The following is a 21,150-nucleotide window of genomic DNA, read 5'->3' on the forward strand; positions in this document are numbered from 1 at the left end:
CAGAGTTGTGGACACCTTGGTCTGCACGGCCACCTCTCTCCATTCCCTTTCCTTCCTGCCGTTGCTCTGTAGACCACGTCCATCAGTGCTGGCGTTCCCGTTACAAGACCCACCCACAAGAGCTCCCTCACACCCATTAGGTTCTAATCATCACCATCTAATATCATTTCTGGTACAAACTGTTCACTTCCCATGCACCTTCATTTGTGTATAGATGCTTAAGTACACTTATAGACCTTTTCCTTTTTTAAAAAAATGTGTATTTCCAACCTCTTCTAATTAAAAAAAGTAAGTAGAGAAAGATACCATGAGTGAGTGTGTGTGTGTGTGTGTGTGTGTGTGTGAGAGAGAGAGAGAGAGACGGAGGGAGGGAGAGAGAGAAGCATACGATCGCTTCTCTGAGAAGCCAGGTCAGTTTTGACTCAGAAGCTGATACCAGTTTTCTTTAATGCCAACTGGTTTTTTTTTTTTTTTTTTAAGTTTATTTACTTTCTTTCTGTCACTCATGTATTTCTCTGTCTTGTCTTCTCTGTGGAAGCTTGGTAGTGTTAATTTCAAGCAGGCTGTTATTGAAAGACAGATCTTGTAGGGTTGGCTCAGGCCTCACACCTGGAATGTTAAAAAACTTTCAGGCAGATCTGTTCTGTTGTAATATTTCCTCTTTGTAGCAGAAAGGAGGCTAAGAGGAAGCTGGTGCCCATCAGACTCCCCATCTTCACCACCCCCCATGTAGTCTTGAACCCCTGACACCTTAGGTGCCCCGGAAATGGTTTATTCTGATGAGAAAACAAATAAAGCCCCTTCTTCCTCCACCAAGACCTCCACCTCCCATAACCCCAGCAGCCTCGCCGTTTACCTGTTCTTTGAGACGTTACGGTTTTCTGTCTCTCTTCCTCAGAAGCATGCAGAGTTAGCTTTAATATTGTTCCCAATTACTTTGTTTTTAACAACAGGGGAACCCTTCTTGTTTTCAGGGGCCTTCTAGTTTGCATGCCTCGTCTTTCCAGAACATTCCACTTTGGTGTGAGGTTAAACTGTGCAAAATACTGTTTGAAAGAAAGCAGAAAAAGAGAAAGGAACTTGTCAAAATGCGTTTGTTAGATCACGGTTTAAATGAAGTACAATTGAAGGTAGTTTTTGTCCAAAGAAAGGAAAAACCCCTGCCAATCCTCCAGGCTCCCAGCGAGCGCACCTCCTTTGTCGTGGTGCTGACACTGAAGTGTAATTTTTCATGGTTATTTGGACTGGAAAATGGGGGAGGGGAGGAGAGACGGCCCATGATTATTTCTCGTCAGTGACAACACAGTCACCTCACGCTCTGCTACAAACCCGCTCAGGGAGTTTGCCTTTTTACGTTTCATGTGTGAAACTAACAGCAGCCATCATGGACGGCAGAAATCCCAGGGAACTAATCCCTGCCGAGTCCGTTTCCTTCAGAGTCCTGAGACCTTGCTGGGTTTGTAGGTGAGCCGGGATTCAGACATGGTTCAGGACTGGGTTCATTTTTTCACAACTGGAATTCACATTTAAAAAAAAAAAAAAAGACTCTCCTGAGACTGGCCGTCAGGCGAGTCCGCGACGTACTTGGTTGGTTGTGCTTTGTCACCATGTTTGTCTCATCCTTTCTGGGTTTGTGGCGAAGGACGCAGCTAAATGGTACTGGTGACCACACTGGTTCTGGGCATTTCCTCTGCTCTCCTTCTCTCTTGACCTGCACCCACCCGCTTCATTCTAGTGTGGTTTTGACACACTGTTCACATGACCAGTTGCCCTTGCCCGGGAGAGGAAAAATGGCAGCCCCCTTTCCTGGACACACAATGGCAGCATGTTCTCCTGTGCCTTCCGGCGATCTGTGCTGCTGCTGCTAGCTCAGGAGGGACAGCTCAGGCTGGGCCTCTGGCCCACAACGCACTCTCTCTTATACATGCTCCAGCCGGAAGTGAAGTGAGTGAAATGAACGGGGCGAGTGGGAGGCTTCCACAGGCTCGGCTGCACCGAGCAGGGCCGGGACACCGCCCGCCGCTGGGCCCAGCTTCCCTCCTACTGGAGCCCCCATTTTTCTTGTTTCTGTAAACAGTGGCAAGATCTTCAAATATACAAAAGCATAAATGGTCTCTATTCTCCAATTAGTCATTTTTAATAATACCCACAGCTGCCTTGAGAGCCTTGGTTCTTTGAGCCTGATGCCAAAAGGCAGAGTGGGGTGGGAGACGGAAAGGAGGCCACGGGGAGGGCCTGCGAGCCCATGGGTCCCTCGGTGTCGGTTTTCGGGCCAGCCTTTCCTGTGGCCCCATGTGGATTTGGTCAGTGAGTGCCTCGTGGTAAAAAAGCTTCTCGTGGGAAAAGAGACGGTGTGAAAACACTCAGCTTTGGAGGAAGGGTCTGGGGACATCTTTCCCACCCCCACCCCCACCCCCAGTTCCTTTCCCGCCGCATCCTTTGACCTTTCTGAGGAGTGAAATCCATTTCTATGAATGCATCTGTGAGAAGGCAATTTGGTTTCAAACAACTGGCTAGCAGTTTGGCCCTTTTTTTCCCCAAGCCACCAGGTGGGAAATGACCTGCCTGAGAACCAGGCTGGCTCCCTGACCGTCCATAGGAGATGAGAGGTGGGGCACCTGGCACAAAGCCCTGGCTTGGCAGAGAGCTTGGATGACTGAGAAAAGAGAAAATGCTGAAGACTGAGGCCTACCGCTGCCTTTCCATGCTCTGTCTCGGAGCTCTGTGCTAGGGGCCAGGGTGAGAGCGCAAGAGATGGGGTTTAGGGAGGCAAGGCGCACAGGAGCGCAGGAGGCCACCTTGCTGGTCACCCACACTGTGACTGCACTTTCCATGTTGCCTCGGGCTCTGTAAGGAGACTGGAGTCCCAGGGCCTGTTTGGAAAGAAATGACGTCATATCCTAGGTAGGGAGGAATATATTACACTGGTGATGAGTAAATGAGTGCTCCAACCACAGAGCCATTTCCTGCATGCCGCCCCTACTTCCATACTCTCTTTCACTCTTGTAAGGTTTCCTACCTGGGCTGGGGTAGCTTAATCTCAAGATGGTATATTCATCTGTGTTGGTTAAGGTTCTGGGTCCTCCTCTTGTGATCTGGAAGTTTTTGTGATTAATCTATAACCCTGTTAGGAGTAGAAAGTGGAACAAGGTTTACCTGTGATTTTAAAAAGTATATTCAGATAATTGCTCACAAAGGACTTCTGCGCAGCTTGGTAACTGCCCTGTCCTGTGTGCGTGAAAAATACTGACTGTAAGGTGTGCTGAGAGAACACTTGGCATCTGTGCTCAGTCAGTCCACCAGCATCCAAGGGACGTTTTCTCAACCTGGGGTGCTGTCATGCAGAAAACCTTCTTGTCTTAAGGTACTTCTCCAGCAGTTTCCAGCCAGATGGGGATGGTGAAAAGGCACCGTGGAAAAAACATAGAGTAAACATTTGAGATGGTATATATGTTTGGGAATGCACCAACAGGGCTGAGATTCAATAGAAACTTCCGGAATGTAAGTCACACCAGCAAATCCTCAGGAAACTTTCTGGATTCTGTAGAGAAGCAAATAGCTGCAAGTTCTAAAGGGAAAACCATTTAAGAGAGATAAGGGAAACAGCGTGTGCCAGACAGGTAGACGGGGCCCACACTGCAATGCCAGTGACACCTATTGCGTTCTCCATCTTGGCGTCATTGTGCAGTTAGGCTGTGGCCCAGGGCATGTGCAGAGTCAGTGATGGTAGGCCCCGTGGGCACCATCCAGGGAGCCTCTACTTGCCAGAATGACATAGTTAGTGGCCCACCCCCATGGATATGACCGGGACAGTCACAAAAGCTCACCTGTTCTTCCCTGGCTCAGAGAAGGAAGATGGATCTGTCCGTCTGCATTACAGATCCCATCTTCCTAGGGGTTTCTGTTGTAGCAGAGTTTTTGATACTCTATAATCATCTTTTATGTTGTGGAACTTGACTCATATTTACAAAATAGAAGCACTCATATGCTGTAGGGCATTTACCACTGTTGAAGATTACTCAAAAATAAAAAGAAGAAGATTGGACACACTAGAGTTTTTGGCCCCCATTTTTCATTTGTGCCAACCAGGCTTTTAAAGAGGACAAGCGATTGGTCAAGGTGTGTCCACTGAGTGGGTGTGGTTAGTAGCTACCAGGGCCACAGAGTCAGCCCTACACAGGACTTACAGGAATAAGAGACCAAGACAAAATCGAGTCCCTCCTCCTACCCACCACAGAGACACTTACAAATGCCACTGGTGGCCACCACTGTTGATGTCACTCCCACTGGCCAGTGTGCGCGGGCCTTTCCATCCTGTGCTCGTGGTCGTCCTTGGTTAATGAGGTTGAAAATGGACAAGGGAAGAGCTTTAGCCCTATCTCAAAGTAAGCAGATTGGTTATTTTGTTTTTCAAAGAAGAGGTCTTATATACAATTAAAACTTGTTTCTGGTAAACCTCATTCCAGGAAAGATGAGCTTTTAACAAAAGGCTTTTGACAGCTGCAGGCTATTTCATTTTTTTAAATGCCGAATGAAAAATCAATACATTTTTCTGGGTTATACATATTCAGAACAGGCCTGATATTTCCATTATAATGGAAAGTGGGTGTCTGTGCACATCTCGCCTGTCAGGGCTGCACCGCCGCATTTTCCAAGCCACTGCTAAATATTTCAAACCTGATTTGATTGTGGTTCATGACAGCTAATGTTTCTCAGCTCTTGAGCCTGCCGACAGGCAAATGCACTTTATTGCACACCCCCAAACACTAACCGCCCCCCCAAAAAAAAAGAGAAAGAAAAGAACAATTTCATTCTTTGGGGATCACAGAGTGGTGTGTTATTTAAGTAACATGATTGCGTGAGAGCCTTGCGTACAGACACCCTGATTCTTAGGAGAATTTCCCAATTTCTGTTGCATTGAGGCACTATGGGGGCTTTGTCAGGTTTGAGGGAAGGTTTGAATTAATCTGCATTATCCTGTTAAGAGTTAGGAACAGAGGGAGTAGACTTAGTCATTGATTGACTCCCCTTTCCTGCAGGCCTGTAAGTGATTTGTAAAATGCACCCAGTGGGCTCGTCACTGGGTTCTGGTTTTCTGGGAACCTGGTTTGTGTAGGGCAGGAGCACTTTCTGGGGAGCACATCCACAGAGTGCGTAGCAAAGTGCATGCTGACGTCATAACAAAGGCACCTCTATTTTTGGCTTCTGCCTGGTGATCCTTCTATAAACCAGTCCTGACCCAAGCCATGGTATTTTCAATCGCCTCATGTGCCTGTGAGAGCTTGACAAAGAACTAGAAAGTCCAGAGAAGAGTTGATGCTTTTGAGTTGTGATGTTGGTGAAGAATACTGAAGACCACGGACAGCCAAAAGAACGAACAAGTCTGTCCTGAAAAAGTGCGGCCGGAATGCTCCTTGGAAACGAGTATGGGCAGACTTCATCTCACTTTGATCATGTTGTCAGAAGGGACCTTTCCCTGGAGAAGGATATCATGCTTGGTAAAGTGAAGGGTCACCGAAAAAGGGGAAGGCCCTCAACAAGATGGATTGACACAGTGACAGCAATGGTGGGCTTGGGTATAGCAAGGATTGTGAGGCTGGCGTAGGACCAGGCGGTGTTTCGTTCTGTTGTACATAGGGGTGCTCTGAGTCGGAGCCAACTCTACAGCACCTAACAATAACAACAACAAAGCCATTCATAAAATTGATAGAAATCCTCACAGGGTGGCCACTGGGCATGAACAGCCTTCCCCACAGATTGAGGGAGTCACCTTTACCAAGATGCCCAATGTAAGGTGTGCTGAGCAGGCAGTCTACATTTGTCCTCAGCATAACTACCCTGATGGAAGGGAAATTTCCTGGGGCTGTGGTACTATGACCCAGAAAACCTAAGCTGCCCTAGGAACCTTGTTCCATCAGAATGCATTTATCTGCTGACATTGCTACACCTTAGAGCACTACCCTTAACCGGGAGACATGGATGATGTAAGCAGGCTGGGTTTGGCCCAAGTTCTGTAAATGCTATCTGGGAGAAGCAGCTGTAAACAGGAGGTGGTGATGGAAATAGATTGGCAAAGACCATCAGTCACCCTTTACACGATGCTGAGGGCACAAGGGATGCCAGGAAGATCTCATGGTTAGTGAAGGTTTGCTTCTAGGTCCTTGGCCCTTGAACACGAAAATACACCCAGACAGCAGGGGTTCTGTCATTTGAGAATTATTGTCCGGTGTAACCATCAAAATGGCTTTCCCTGGGAGTTTGAGAGGCACTTTCTCTGGGATTTTTTTTTTTTTTTTTTTCAATTTAAATTTTATGTTCATAAAAGCTATAGAACATAAAATTTGTCATTTTAACTATTTTTAAGTGTACAATTCAGTGGTGATAATTACATTCACAGTATCGTGCATTGCTATCTGTTTCCAAAACTTTTTCATCATGTGGGGTTGTTTTTAGGGAACTCTAGTGGTATAGTGGATAAGGCATTTGGCTGCTAACCACTAGGCCAGCAGTTCAAACCCAACAGCTGCTCAACAGAAGGAAGATGGGACAGTCTACTTCCATAAAGATTTATAGCCTTGGAAACCCATTGGGGAGTCACTCCAGGTTGGAATCAACTCAATGGCAGTGAGTTTGGTTTGGTCTTTGGGCCTTTTATTAAAGCAGCTCTTCTGTCTAGGATGTGCTGTGCCTACTAGCTCGTGCCAGGGACCATGACGGGCAGAGGGAGAGGAGATAGCCTCTGTACCCAGGTCCTGGCTGCATCCTTGAAAAAACATTTCTGGTGGGTTGTGTTTGGGTTTTGAAGTATTATTAAATGCTTTGAGGAGGAAGCAGTTTTGATTTGTTTGTTTCAGCCTTGAAAATGACATGTTGACTGTTGTGCGTCTCAGAGAGGGGAAGCCTTCTCTGAGTAAAAGACAGAATTTTCCAGATAAAACTAGATCTTTGGTCCCTTGAGTCTTTACTTGTTCCTACCATCTGCCAGTAGCTGATAGTATAAGCTTCTATTATGACTTTAGCCAGTTGCCATTGACTTCGTGCAGGAAAATGTAGTCGATCATCTTTGGAAAAACTCCCCCCCGCTCTGTGCCCCATGAGCCTGTGGGCATCAAATATACATCCCTCAAGGGACACTGGCAAGAAGCCTGCCCTGGTAGTTCTGTGTGGACTTGGCACTCTCATCTCAGAACTAGATGCCATCACGCCTCTTTAGTCCTTAGTTACCATGTGTTTCCAGTGGAGGGAGACCGAGCCCTTCCTGTGGACACCTTGAGGCCTGGGTCTTGGTGAGGTGGCTTTTGGACCAATACAACACACCCTTCCTGCAAAGCGTCATGAGCCTGAGCTGCCCATACAAATCTGCAGTTTGCATCCCTGGGTTTTAATCATTTCTCTACCTTTATTGGTATTCAGAGCTCACACAGTTCTGGTTACTGTCAGCCTGGGCTTTCATTCATTTTAAAGAGTTATTTTTTTTCTTGTTATTGATGATGATGGTATAAAGACAGATGGTATACCTGCTTATGAATGTCCTATTTTATTTCCCCAGAACCAGACAGTTCACTTGAAGACGTGTATTATTTCCACATGCTCAGGTTAGGTGACCCAGACAGTGTTTACCTCCTGCAGCTAGCTGCCCTTCCTGGGCCTTGCTATGCGGAGGGCGACGCCTGTAGGTCACAGGTGGAACAGCAGGGAAGCTCCTGCTTGGCCGAACAGCGCCTGGGGTTGAGGACATGATTCTTCTAAAGGAAGCTTGCCTGCCCGAGAGTTCCCTAATAATTTCTTCTACCGCCAGGAGTATTATAGCCATTAGTGAATGGGTCACAAATGATAATGTTAAACCTAAAAATTCAAAAAGAACAGGACTTAATTTGTAAAGTCTTAAAAAAAATGCTAGGGAGGGAAGGGGAAGAGAAGCACAGTGATGTCTTGTGAGAACCTCTCGCATCTGTCCTCTCAGCTACCTTCACTTTTCTGCTGGTCGTAGGGCAGGGAGGCCTAAAAGCGAAGGCCCGAGTGGATTCCCTGAATGAGAACTCCAGGAACAGTCACATGGCAATGGATGGTTTCCTGGGATGTTGCATCACCGATGTGCTTATTCTTGACAGCATCTCCTTTCTGAGTAGGTTTGTTTGGGAAAACTCGAAGAACTGGGGTCTGTGCCAGAGGAACCTGGATTTTTTCCTCTCCGGGTGGGTGGCTGTGGGCCGCATAATGAGTAGGAGGGAGGCAGTGGCCTTGGCAATGGCCTGCTGGTGGGTGAGTTCCTTCGCTCCTCGCCAGAGCAGTGTGTGCAGGCACTGGAGGTCACCAGGCAGGGTGCTCTCCGTGTTGTAGGTGTCAGACGGTCTCCATCTAAAGTGACAATTTGTATGCATGTGCTGGGAAGGAAGGACCATTGAACAATCTTGCATAATAAAGTTTGATTAAGGTACCAACACTATGTATATTTTGTACACAGCATAAATTGGGGCAAATGAGTATGTATTAGAGACCTAGCTAACTTACTCGGAAGGAAGATGGGGCAGTCTACTTCTGTAGTGATACTGCCTCAGAAACCCAGGGAGGGGTCGCTATGAGTCGGGGCCAACTCGACGGCACGTAACAACAACAGCAGCAGCTAACTTACTACAACTCATTGCCGTCAAGTTGGATGCGACTCATAGTGACCCCTCCTTGGGTTTCCAAGGTGGTATCACTACAGAAGTAGATTGCCCAATTTTCTTTCTGAGGAGTGGCTGGTGAGTTTGAACTGCCAGGCTTCTGGTTAGCAGTCAAATGCCTTAGGCACTATGCCACTAACTTAGATAAGCCCAATTTAATGATATTGATTGACTGAATCATGGTATCTCCATTCAAAGATGGAATTTTATCATTACAGTGTTGAATAATTTCATCAAAATCCTAAATGTGTTTATTGAATATCCTGCCTGGACATAATTAAGATGGTACATCCATGTATAACTTACTATTACTCTGTTGACATTATATACAATTTTGTTCTAAATGGTAATACGGGGTTGCGTGCTTGATTGACTCTAAATCATGGTTGCTTGATTTTTCTTTTTTTGAACTGTAGGCAGGGGTGGGGAGAGTTGATGTTAACTTTGCTAGCAGTAGGCCAGAAAAATGAGACCTAGAAATTATAACTGGAGTGCTTTAAATTGAAGATGAAAGTAAGTAGGACCTTGTTTTATCTACCTTCTCCATGACTACCTCATAAACTCCTTATTGCTGGTAATGAAGAAAGAATGTTTCCTGACACCTAGAGTTTAGTTTTCTGGTCCATTCTTTTCAGGGAGAGTTACAAAAACCTGACTCTCTGTACTTTTCTTCCTACAGTGTTTTATAAGCTCTCTCATGATGGGTCGCTTTCCTCTGCTTTTCTTTTATGCTGTTTGTGAGAAGAAATTTAGAGGCTGTTTCTGGAGGGGTGAAAGGCTTGACACTGTAAAGTCATTAAAAGGTGCAGTTGGGGATGGAAGGATCACGGTGGTGCTGGACAGAGCCCCAAATCCAAGGTCTAGATTGGGTCCTAATTCCTGCTGCAAACATGGCCTTTGCCAGGTCAGACTTAGTGCTGGGCTCAGGTGTTGGCTGTCGGCCACCTGGCTGTCATGCCTCTGCACCCGGGAAGTATATACTCTTCCAAGTCTCCTCATAATTTCATTGTTAACCCACCTGGGTTTGCCAACCTCATTCATTCATTCAGTCAGTCTTCCCTTACTGAATGTGTGCTTTGAATAATGACCCAGAGTGCACAGGAGAGCAAGAGAGACATGCTATACTCCCGTTTCATCAGCATCTAAAGTACTTTAGCCCCTTCTTCTCACATGTGTGAGGAGCCTTTCATTTCTTGATTAACTTAGTGTTGAAAACGGCTGTTCTCCTGCCTTGACTGTGGCACTATGTGCTGAGCTGGAGGGCCGTTTCCTTAGTTAGTTTTAAACCAGTGGTGGGTAAAGAATGGAAGAATTTCAAAAAGAATTTGGTTACAAATTTTTATCCCTTTCTGTACAAATCAAGCTTTGTACCCCTGAATCTTGGCACACTCACCAGAGGCCATTTGGTTTTGAGAATTGTTTACGTTAACGAAATCCTATCACTGATGTTCTGTGACATCAGAACCTGAGTGACTGCAGAGTGCTCCTGCCGTGGTATGCCATGGTAAGCCATGTGCACGAGGCCTGTGAAGCCCAGCAGTTGGGTGTGGTCCGCTTCAGTGCCGGGACACTCTTGATTGGACCTCGGCTAATAGCAAGGTGTGGCTACTTTTCTTCATTTTCCAGTGTAAATGATTTTCAACCTTTGGAGTTCACATGGAGTCACTGTTTTAACAAGATTGGTTTTTCAATTAGAAACACTCAAGTTAAGCATTCAGAATCCATCTGGAAGCACCTAATGGCCGCAGGTCTAGAACAAGTCATTCAGTGGAGAGGAAAGGTCCTCATGGCTTACCCAGACCTCGGTACGTTCTTAGGGCCATCGGCCTTTCAAAGGCCACTGGAAAGTGAAAAGAGGGATCGGGTCATCGCCTGTGAGTTTTATGGTTGGTAACTCTGCAGTAGGAGCCAAGAGTTCTCCGTCTTCTCGCAACATTGAGTCTTTGAAATTTGGCTTGTCTTCTATTTCAGAGGAAGCCACTGAAGATGTTGAAGGACCCAGTGAAACAGCTGCTGATCCGGAGGAGCTTGCTAAAGACCAGGAGAGCGGAGGCGAGAAGGAGCAGAGCAAGTGGACAGGTTCGTGCGGGGCTGCCCTGGAGGCCCTCACCATCTCCCTGGTGGAGTGAGGCTCACAAGTCCCGGAGCACACAGAGCCTTAGTCTGCCCATAGAAACTGCTGGCGCTGCATTGGGGGGAAAGGGGTTTTGTGTGTTTTCTTTAGTGGACACCTTTATTCTCTTTCTACTAAACAATTTTTAAAGCTTATTTTATGGCCAAAAAGCCAGCTTGTTTATTGAGCAGCCAGGCGTCAGACGCTGACTAGGAGTGTCTGTACTGTGGACATCACATTTCTTCAGCAGCTTCTTGGTGGTGGTCTTTTGTCCTCTATGTTACTCTTCCCCCATTGAAGGTCTGGTCTCCTATTCCACCTGCTGCCAAACCCAGCAACAGGACCTGGCTTGTGAAACTCGGTTGGGGCCACCTGATTTTCAGCCCCAGGATTCTGTAAAGGAGTCAGCAGTGAATATTGGCCTAAATAGCAAGGCCTAGATGGGGCCCTGCACTGGTACCACTAGTCCTGCAGACTTCCCATAACCTGCCTCTCCCATGGGGCTAACACCCAGCTACTGAAAGCCACCCTCAAGGGAGGCAGACAGTGCACCAGGCCTAGGGATTCTTAGCAAAAGCAGGAGAAATGGCAAAAGCCAAGAAAGGAAATGCTATTTCTAGAAAAGTGGGTGTTAAGAGAGGAGAATGGCCAAGAAATCCTATCAGGATGATAGGATTTCTGAGTTGAGGGAAAGAGGAGCTGAGACTAAGAAAAGCTGAGGGTTTTTTTTTTTTTTTTTTTTTTGAGGAGAGGAGCAAAGCAGTTTCTGAGACTTATTGGTATAGAGACATCTCCCAGAAATCACCACGGTAATAAGAGGAAATGATATGTCAAGTGATGAAAATGATTTTATTTAATCAACCTGATTTTACTGCTTTCCGTTATTAATATTGTAATACTTGGATTTTTTAAAGAAAATATTTACCTTCTTGAGTCTGTATTGGTTGGGCCTTGGTTACATTTCCAGTCACGACTGTTCTTAAATCATGTCCAGTGTTGGCCTTCACTATTGAAACTAGATGCAGGATCTTGGAGAGAGGCCAGTGGAGAGCAATGGAAATGACGGGAGGCCGAGAAATGTGGCCTCAGACAAGAGCTGAAGCAACCAGGGCTATTATTCTGCCTGGAAAACACAAACCGTACCAGCTTCCAAGTATCAAGGGTCCCACCTAGTAGGTGATGTGCTGCTCTCCAGTGTTTCTTGGGAGAAAGATATGAGGTGTTGCTGCAACTGAGTCAGTGGCACACTTGGCAGATTTTCCCGTGTGTGCTGCTGTTGTCCCCTTTGTGGTGCCTAGAGGCCAGTTCTGGAAGTCACACTGAGGGACAGTGTGGAACACCTTGGGAGGGCTTTTAAGGCGGAAGGGAAGTCTGGGCTGGACGTGTGTGCTCCGAGCCCCTGAATGTGAATGTGCTGCTTTGCACGGACCGGGATCCTGGTTTTTGCTGTGCTGGTAACAGAACTGAGTGGAGCTGGCAGCCCCTGAACATGTCTGGGCGAGCTGGGGGAGAGGACTTCACAGACACAGCTTGCAGACTAGGTGACCTTTCGGGCCATCTGTCCTTTGTTTTCACAATTTGGTTTCAAATCCTGGCCCTGCCATTTGCTAGCTGTGTGACCTTGCTCGGGTTACCTTAATCTTCCAGAGCCTCAGGTGAAATGGGGATTCAGAATAGCCCGTACTTCCACAGGATTCTGTGAGGACTGTTTATGGGGCACTCAGGATCATGCTTGGCCTGTAGTCAGCTCTATGACGAGGTTACCTGACAGCCCCCAACAGTTCGAATAATTTTGAGGAAATCTAGCAGTAGTTTCTCTTTGGGTTTTCCCATCTGAATGATGTAAAACTTCTTCAGGCAGCATGTGGCTTCTGGAAGTCCTTGGCCATGAGGGGGACAACAAGGATTTAATGGGACCAGGTATGGAATGGGATGCTTGTGTTTCCTGCATTCTGTGTGCTGAGGGCACTATGAAATGGTCACTGAAGCAGCAGCCACCATTCGCAGTGCTTCCACTGCGTTTCAAGCCTTGTGCTGGGCCCTTTGTATGTACTTTCTAGTCCCTTACAGCCAGTCTAGTCCAGGCTTTGTTGAAGGCGGTTCAGTTAAATCCCATTGAGTGTTCATAGTGCTAGATGGACACATTAGGTAGTCGGGAAATGTAAGGACTTGAAATGAGCACTCTAAAAATGAATGTGCTCAAAAGGCTCCACTTCCTCCTTCATTCATTCACCTGTTCATTCATTCATTCATACCACAGGCCAAAAGGCAGAGAGAAAGGAAGTCAGGGGCACACCTTGCCAGCTGTGTGGGAGTAAAGATAGGAAGGAAAACAATCCTCTTTGGACCCAAAGTGTAGTTTTGTCTGCAGTGTCTGAGTGTAGAATGACAGGCTTCAGTAGGGTGCTTGGGACGACCTGATCTCAGAGTTGCAGTAGGTGCCAGCATCCTCTCCTGAGCTTTCTTTTGAACCCTTAGAATTTTATAGAATATATGCATTTGTTCCTGAAATTGAGCTGTTCCTATCTGATTGAATATGATGGGAGTGCTTTCCCCTGACAGATAAGCAGTGATTGCACAGTTTGTACGGTTGATGAGGGCTGCTCAGGATGTAGATGAGTATTTCACATGGGCCTGGGCAACTGGCATTTTCTCAGTTATTGATTATGTAGTTTTGAGGTTGGGCAGAAACAGATAATCTTGACTAAAAATTTTTACTTACTTATTTTGACATAGGAACAGGATCCCCTGATTTCCTTTTTGGTGCCTGCTGGTTGCTAACCCTCTTTGGGCTTCTTTTGTTTAGATGTCCCATCTTTTCTGTTGAGTGGCAGCAAGACAGATAAGTGATGTGAATCAATTCCACAGTCATTGGCTGAGTCCCTACCATGTCAGGGTAATGGACAGACTTGCACCCATCACAAGTTTGGTGAGTCTTCCAGGAACCTAATATTCTAGTGGCAATGTCGGAAACACCCGTAGACCTAAGTACACATTACGCAGGTCAGTGCTGCCCAGTGGAGCTTTCTGTGTGGAGAGAAATGTTCTGCAGCCTGGCCTGTCTACTGCAGCAGCCACTAAGGACAGATGGCTGTTAACCACTAGAAATGGGTCTAGTAACACTGAGGAGCTGAATTTTTTTTAATTTAAATTGAGATTTGGGTGAAAGTGTACAGAGCAAATTCATTTCCCATACAGCACTTTATACACATTTTGTCTCATGACATTGACTACAATTCCCCACAATGTAACACATCCCTTCCCAATTCTTCCCTATAGTTACCTCTTCCCTGTGTCCTTCCCTCCCATGCACTCCTACCCCCGAGCTGTCTCCCTGTGGAAACACTGTCCTTCTGTTCTCCAAGGATTGGTTGCTCCAAGGAGTGTATCTACCTGATGTAAATGTTCACCCCATATGCCTGCCTATTGTTTGCCTGGAAGCCACGTGAGTGAGTTTAATTCCAGACCTGAAGGGTAGCTAGGGACCGTAGCGTCAGGAGTCTCACCAGGCTCTATCAGACCAGCAAATCTGGTCTTCCTTTATGATTTTGAGTTTTGTTCCACATTGTTCTCCCATTCTATCCAGGATCTCCTACACCAATCCCCCTCCAAGTGATTGACAGTGATAGCCGGGCACCATCTTGTTCTTCTGGTCTCATGGTCATATAGGCCAAGGATCTCATGGTGTACCAGTCTCTTAGACTAATTATTTCCATGCATCTTTGATTTTCTTCATTCTTCTTTGTTCTGGATGAGGAGAGAATCATTGTTGCATCTAGATGGCTACTGGCAAGCTTTTAAGACCCCAGTCACTACTCACCAAAGTAGGATGTAGAACATTGTTTTGGTGTAGTATGTTATGCCAGTTGAGCTTGATGTCCTCTGCGACCGTGGTCCCAAGGCCACAGGTCTGACTACTCGCTTCCTCTGGGTAGCTGGCTATGACCAAGAAGCCACCACCACCTTGCCCCTTGTCAGTTCTACTATACACCTGGACATTCTTACAGCATATATAAATACACATGTGGAAACATTGTCTGCTAATGCTGTACATGGTAGTGGTGACATAACTCTCTGCCTAGACATACTTGATCATTCAGCCTGTCCACTCATCTATCCACTTACAGATCAATGCTTGCCATCACTGACAGTGCAGTACTGTATATGCAAAAGGGTTCATCTTTTGTCTGTACCTCCTTTTCCTCAGTGCCACCATGTTGATCACTCACATTTGGTACATTGCTCAAAATAAATACTTGTCTCTACTTTTCTAATAGTGTTCCCTCCTCTCCCTTCTCATACCTAGTAACAAGCAAACAAAGTTTCCTTCCATATATAAACCTTTCCTTGACTTTTTACAATAATGAACTAATACTATATTTGTCCTTCTGTGATTCATTTACTTCACTCAGCATAATGTTCTCCAAGTTCATCCATGTTATATGGTGGTTTGCAGATTCTACATTATTTTATTTTAAATTTTTATTGTGATTTGGGTGAAAGTTTACAGAGCAAATTCACTCTCTCTACAGCAGCTCACATACAGTTTGTCTCATGACATTCACTGCAATTTCCAACAATGCAACAGCTCCCCTTCCTCTTCCTCCCCATAGTTACTTCTTCCCTATCTCCTTCCCTCTCATGCACTCCTGCCCCCTGAACTGTCTCCCTGTGCATACACAGCCCTTCTTTTCTCCCATGATTGATCTCTCCTAAGAATGTATCTATCTAATGTAAATGTTCAGCTCATATGCCTGTCTTCTGTTTGGCTGGAAGCCACAGGAGTGAGTTCAATTCCAGACCTGAAGGGCAGCTAGGGGCCCAGTCTCAGGGTCTCCATTATTCTTTACTGTTGCATAATATTCCATTGTGTGTATGTACCATAGTTTGGCTATCCGTTCTTCTGGTGATGGGCATCTATGTTGTTTCCTTCTTTGTGCTATGGTAAATAGTGCTGTGATGAACATGTTGTGCATGCATCTGTCCTGTTCTGGCTCTTTAGGAGATATACCTAGTCATAGAATTGCTGGATCAAATGATATATATAATTCCATACCATTTTCCACAGTGGTTGTACCATTTTACAGTCCCACCAGCAGTGTATGAAAGTCTCAATCTCTCCACATCCTCACCAGAATTTGTTATTTTCTGCCTGGTTGAGCTTTGCTATTATTGCTAGGGCATGATGGTATCTCGTTGTTATTTTGATTTGCATCTTTCTAATGGCTAGTGATTGTGAACAGTTCTTCATGTGTTTGTTGGCCTCCTGAATATCCTCCTTGGTGAAATGTCTGTTCATGTCTTCTGCCCATTTTTTGTTCGATTGTTTGTCCTTTTGTTGTTGAGGTGTTGGACTTTTATAAATTTTAGGTCCCTTGTCAGATATGTTGTTGCCAAATATTTTTTCCCAATCTGTAGGTCCTCTTTTGACTCCTTTGGAGAAGTCTTTGGAAGCACATAAAAATTTAATTTTTAGAAGGTCCCATTCATCTAGTTTATCTTCTGCTGTTTGTGCATTTTGGGTTATGTTTGACAGTCTATTTATGCCATAAATTAGGGCCCTTAAATTTGCCCCTGCTCATATACAAGTTCAAGTTGAAGCTGAAGGCAAAACAACTTCACAAGAGCCAAAATATGACCTTGATTATATCCCTCCTGAATTTAGAGACCATCTAAACAATAGATTTGATGCATTGAGCACCAGTGACAAAAACCAGAAGAATTGTGGGATGACATCAAGAACATCACCCATGAAGAAAGCAAGAGGTTATTAAAAAGATGAGAAAAAAAGAAAAAAACAAAATGGATGACAGAAGAGACTCTGAAGCTTGTCCTTGAGCGGAGAGTAGCTAAAGCAGATAGAAGAAATGACAAGATCAAAGAGCTGAACAGAAGATTTCAAAGAGCAGCTTGAAAATACATATAATGAAATGTGCAAAGACCTGGAGTTAGAAAACCGAAAGGGAAGAACATGCTCGGCTTTTCTCAAGCTGAAAGAACTGAAGAAAAAATTTAAGCCTCGAGTTGCAATACAGAAAGATTCTGTGGGCAATACATTGAATGATGCAGGAAACAACAAAAGAAGATGGGGGGAATATACAGAGTCACTGTACCAAAAAGAATTGGTCGATGTTCATCCATTTCAGGAGGTGGCATATGATCAAGAACCAGTGGTATTCAAGGAAGAAGTTGAAGCTGCACTAAAGGAATTGGTGCAAAACCAGGCTCCAGAAATTGACAGAATACCCATTAAGATGTTCCAATAAACCGATGAAACGCTGGAGGCACTCACTCGGCTATGCCAAGAGATTTGGAAGACCGCTACCTGGCCATCTGACTGGAAGAGATCCATATTTGTGCGCATTCCAAAGGAAGGTGATCTCACAGATTGTGGAAATTATCAGACAGTATCATTAATATCACATGCAAGTAAAATCTTAATGAAGATGATTTAACAATGGTTACAGCAGCATATTGACAGAGAATTTCCCAAAATGCAAGCTAGATTCAGAAAGGGACGTGGAGCTGAGGCCAGATGGATCTTGGCTCAAAGCAAAGAATACCAGAAGGATGTTTACTTGTGCTTTATTGACTGTGCAAAGGCATTTGATTGTGTGGATAATAACAAATTGTGGATAACGTTGAGAAGAATGGGAATTCCAGAACGTTTTATTGTGTTCATGAGGAACCTACACATAGACCAGTAGGCTGTCGTTCAAACAGAACAAGGAGATACTGCATGGTTTAAAGTCAGGATTGTATCCTTTCACTGTACTTATTCAACCTGTATGCCGAGCAAAGAAGCTGAGAAAGAAGCTGAAGTATATGAAGAAGAACGTGGCATCAGGACTGGAGGAAGACTCGTAAACAACCTACAGTATGCAGATAACACAACTTTGCTTGCTGAAAGTGAGGATGACTTAAATCACTTACTGACAAAGATTGAAGACTATAGTCTTCAGTGTGGATTGCACCTCAGTATAAAGAAAACAAAAATCTTCACAACTGGACCAGTAAGTAGCATCATGATCACAGAGAAAAGATTGAAGTTGTCAAAGACTTCATATTACTTGGTTCTACAATCAACACTAATGGAAGCAGCAGTGAAGACATCAGATGACATTTTGCATTGGGCACCTCTGCCAAACACCTCTGTCAAGTGTTGAAGAGCAAAGATGTCTCCCTGAAGACTAAGGTGCAGCAGCTAACCCAAGCCCCATGGTATTTTCAATCACCTCATCTTCATGTGAGAGCTGGACAGTGAATAAGGAAGACTGGAAAAGAGTTGATGCTTTTGAGTTGTGGTGTCGGTGAAGAATACTGAGAGTACCATGGACTGCTAAAAGAACAAACAAATCTGTTCTGGAAGAAGTGCAGCCAGAATGCTCCTTGGAAGCGAGAATGGTCAGACAGCTTTGGTCATGTTGTCAGAGGAACCATTCCTTGGAGAAGGATATCATGCTTGGTAAAGCAGAGGGACAGTGAGAAAGGGGAAGGCCCTCAAGGAATGGATTAACACAGTGGCTGCCATGATGAGCTCAGGTATAGCAAGTATAGTGAGGCTGGCACAGGACGGGGAAGTGTTTTGTTCTGTGGTGCATAGGGTCACTGAGTCGGAGGCGACTCGACAGCACCTTAGGAAAACAACGAATTTGCCCGTTTTATCCTTGAGGAACTTTATACTTTCAGGTTTCACATTTACATCTTTGATCCATCTGGAGTTAGTTTTTGTGTATGATGTGGGGTACGGATCTTCTTTCATTTTTCTGCAAATGGATATCCAGTTTTGCCAGCACCATTTAATGGATTTTTATCAAAAATCAGCTGACCATAGGCCAATAGATCAGTTTCTGGGTTCTCAATTATGTTCCACTGGTCTGTGTGTCTGTTGATGTACCAGTATCAGGCTGTTTGGACTACTGTGGCTGTACGGTAGGTTTTGAGATCTAGGAGTGTGAGACTTCTACTTTGCTCTTCTTCTTCCATAGTGCTTTGCTTATCCAAGGTCTCTTTCCTTTCCATATAAAGTTAATGATTGGTTTTTCCATATCCTTAAAGAATGTTGATGGGATCTGGATTGGGATTGCATTGAATGTATAGATTGCTTTCGGTAGAATTGACACTTTCACAATGTACAACCTTCCTATCCACAAGTATGGTATGTTCTTCCATTTATGTAGATCTCTTATGGTTTCTTGAAATAGTGTTTTGTAGCTTTCTTTGTACAGGTCTTTTGAGTCCCTGGTAAGATTTATTCCCAAGTATTTTATTTTGTTGGTAGCTGTTGTAAATGGTGGAGCTCTGGTGGCGTAAGTGCTAAGGCATTTCACTGCTAACCAGAAGGCTGGCGGTTCAAACCCACCACTCTTCGGAAGAAAGATTGGGCAATCTACTTCCATGGTGATATCGCCTCTGAAACCCAAAGAAGGGGTCGCTGTGAGTCAAATCTGACTCAGTGGCAGTGAGGGTTTTTTTTTTTTTTTATTGTAAATGGTATTGATTTCCTTATTCCCTTTTCAACAATCTCTTTGCTGGTGTAGAGGAAGCCAACTGAGTTTTATATGTTGATCTTGTATCCCACCACTGTGCTAAGTTTTTCAATGAGTTTCAGTAGTCTTCTTGCTGAGTCTCTTGGGTTTTCTATGTATAGGCTCATATTGTCAAGCAAATAGGGATAGTTTTACTTCTTCCAGGACTTTTTGTTTTGTTTATTTATTTATTTAATTTCTTTTTATGTTTTCAATTTATTTTGCTGTTGGTAAGTTTTTAATGACCTCTTCATTTTGTTCTTTTGTTATGGGTCTGTTCACATTGTCTACATCAGTCTGTGTTAGGTTAGGTAAGTAGTATGTTTCTAGAAATCTGTCCATTCTAGATTTTCTAATTGGTTGCAGTACAGTTCTCTGTGGTATCCTGATATTATCCTTTTTATTCCAGGTGATTCTGTGGTGATGTTGCCCAGTTTGTTTCTTATTCATTATTTGTATTCTGTCCCTCATTTCCTTTGTTAAGTTTGCCAGTGTTTTGTCAATTTTATTAATCTTTTCAAAGAATCAACTTCTAGTCCTATTGATTTTTTCTGTTGTCTATTTTCTGTTTCATTTATTTCTGCTCAAATCTGCATTATTTCTTTGCTTTTGGTGACTGTAGGCTTTTTTGCTGCTCTTTTTCTGTTGGGGATGTTGGATTAATGTGTTGATTGTGGCTCTTCTTTTTTGATGTGTGCCTTTATTGATACAAGTTGCCCACTGATCACTGCTTTTGCAGTGTCCCAAAGATTTTGGTATGTTGTGTTTTCATTCTCATTTGATTCAAGGAATATTTTCATTTCATTTTATGTTTCTTCTATTACCCAGTCGTTTTTAAGGAGGGTGTTAATTCAGTTTCCATGTGTTTGCTCTTTTTCTGTTGATTTTCCTATCACTGATTTCTAATTTTATAGCATTGTGATCTGAGCAGATGCTTTGCGGTATTTGAATGTTTTTAAATTTACTGAGGATTCCTTTCTGGCCTAACATATGGTCTATCCTGGGGAGTGGTCCATGTGCACTGGAAGAGAATGTATAGTGTGCTGTTGTTGGGTGAACTGCTCTGTAGATATCTATAAGGTCAAGCTGGTGGATTGTATTGTTTAGTTCTGCATCTTTGTTGAGTTTCTTTCCAGTTGTTCTATCTTTCATTGAATGTGCTGTATTAAAGTCTCTTATATTATTGTGGAATCATCTGTTTGTCCTTAAAGTCTGATTTACATATTTTGGGGATCTTTCATTGGGTGCATAGATATTTATTATGGTTATGTCCTCTTGTTCAGTCAATCCTTTATATAATGTCCTTCCTTGTCTCTTAGTTTTTGTTCTTAAAGTCAACTTTATCAGAAATTAATATTCCCATTCCTGCTCTTTTGTGATTGCTATTTGCTCAATGTATCTTCTTCCAACCTTTGATTTTTAGTCTATTTTTGTCTTTTTCTGTAAGGTGTGTCTCTTGTAGACAGCCTATTGATGGGTCATGTTTTCTTATCCAGTCTGCAACTCCCCGTCTCGAGTGGTGCATTTAACCTGTTTATATTCAGGGTAACTATTGATAAGTATGAAGCTATTGCTGTCATTTTGTTAGGAGTTTTTTCATGGTGTGGCTGATTTCTTTGTAACATACAGTTTTTTGTGTGTGATGAGCTCACTCTGTTTATGAATCATGTTATCATTTCCTTAGTTGCTATTGTTCAGTATTTGCTAAATAATTATGCTTGTCATCTTTTTTTTTATTCTGATGCAAAAGTTTATTACTTTTCTTTGAGGTTACCTTATAATTTACAAATCTCTTCTCAAGTTTAGAACAATCTGTTCTATCTTGCAATTGCCTTGACTTCCT

At 44.0% G+C, this 21,150-nt stretch overlaps 1 protein-coding gene across 1 annotated transcript in view; it reads left to right on the plus strand.

Moving 5' to 3' along the window:
- ZFHX3 (zinc finger homeobox 3) overlaps positions 1 to 21,150 on the plus strand; it is a 240,024-nt gene that overhangs the window by 172,954 nt on the left and 45,920 nt on the right. The window contains exon 4 of the mRNA XM_042780869.1: positions 10,638 to 10,745. Coding sequence (XP_042636803.1) covers positions 10,638 to 10,745 — 108 coding nt within the window. The remainder of the gene's footprint in view (positions 1 to 10,637; positions 10,746 to 21,150) is intronic.

The sequence above is a fragment of the Orycteropus afer genome, unplaced genomic scaffold (genome assembly GCF_000298275.1).
Source record: "Orycteropus afer afer isolate SDZICR_OR568_19922 unplaced genomic scaffold, OryAfe1.0 scaffold00067, whole genome shotgun sequence".
Classification (NCBI taxonomy): Eukaryota; Metazoa; Chordata; class Mammalia; order Tubulidentata; family Orycteropodidae; genus Orycteropus; species Orycteropus afer.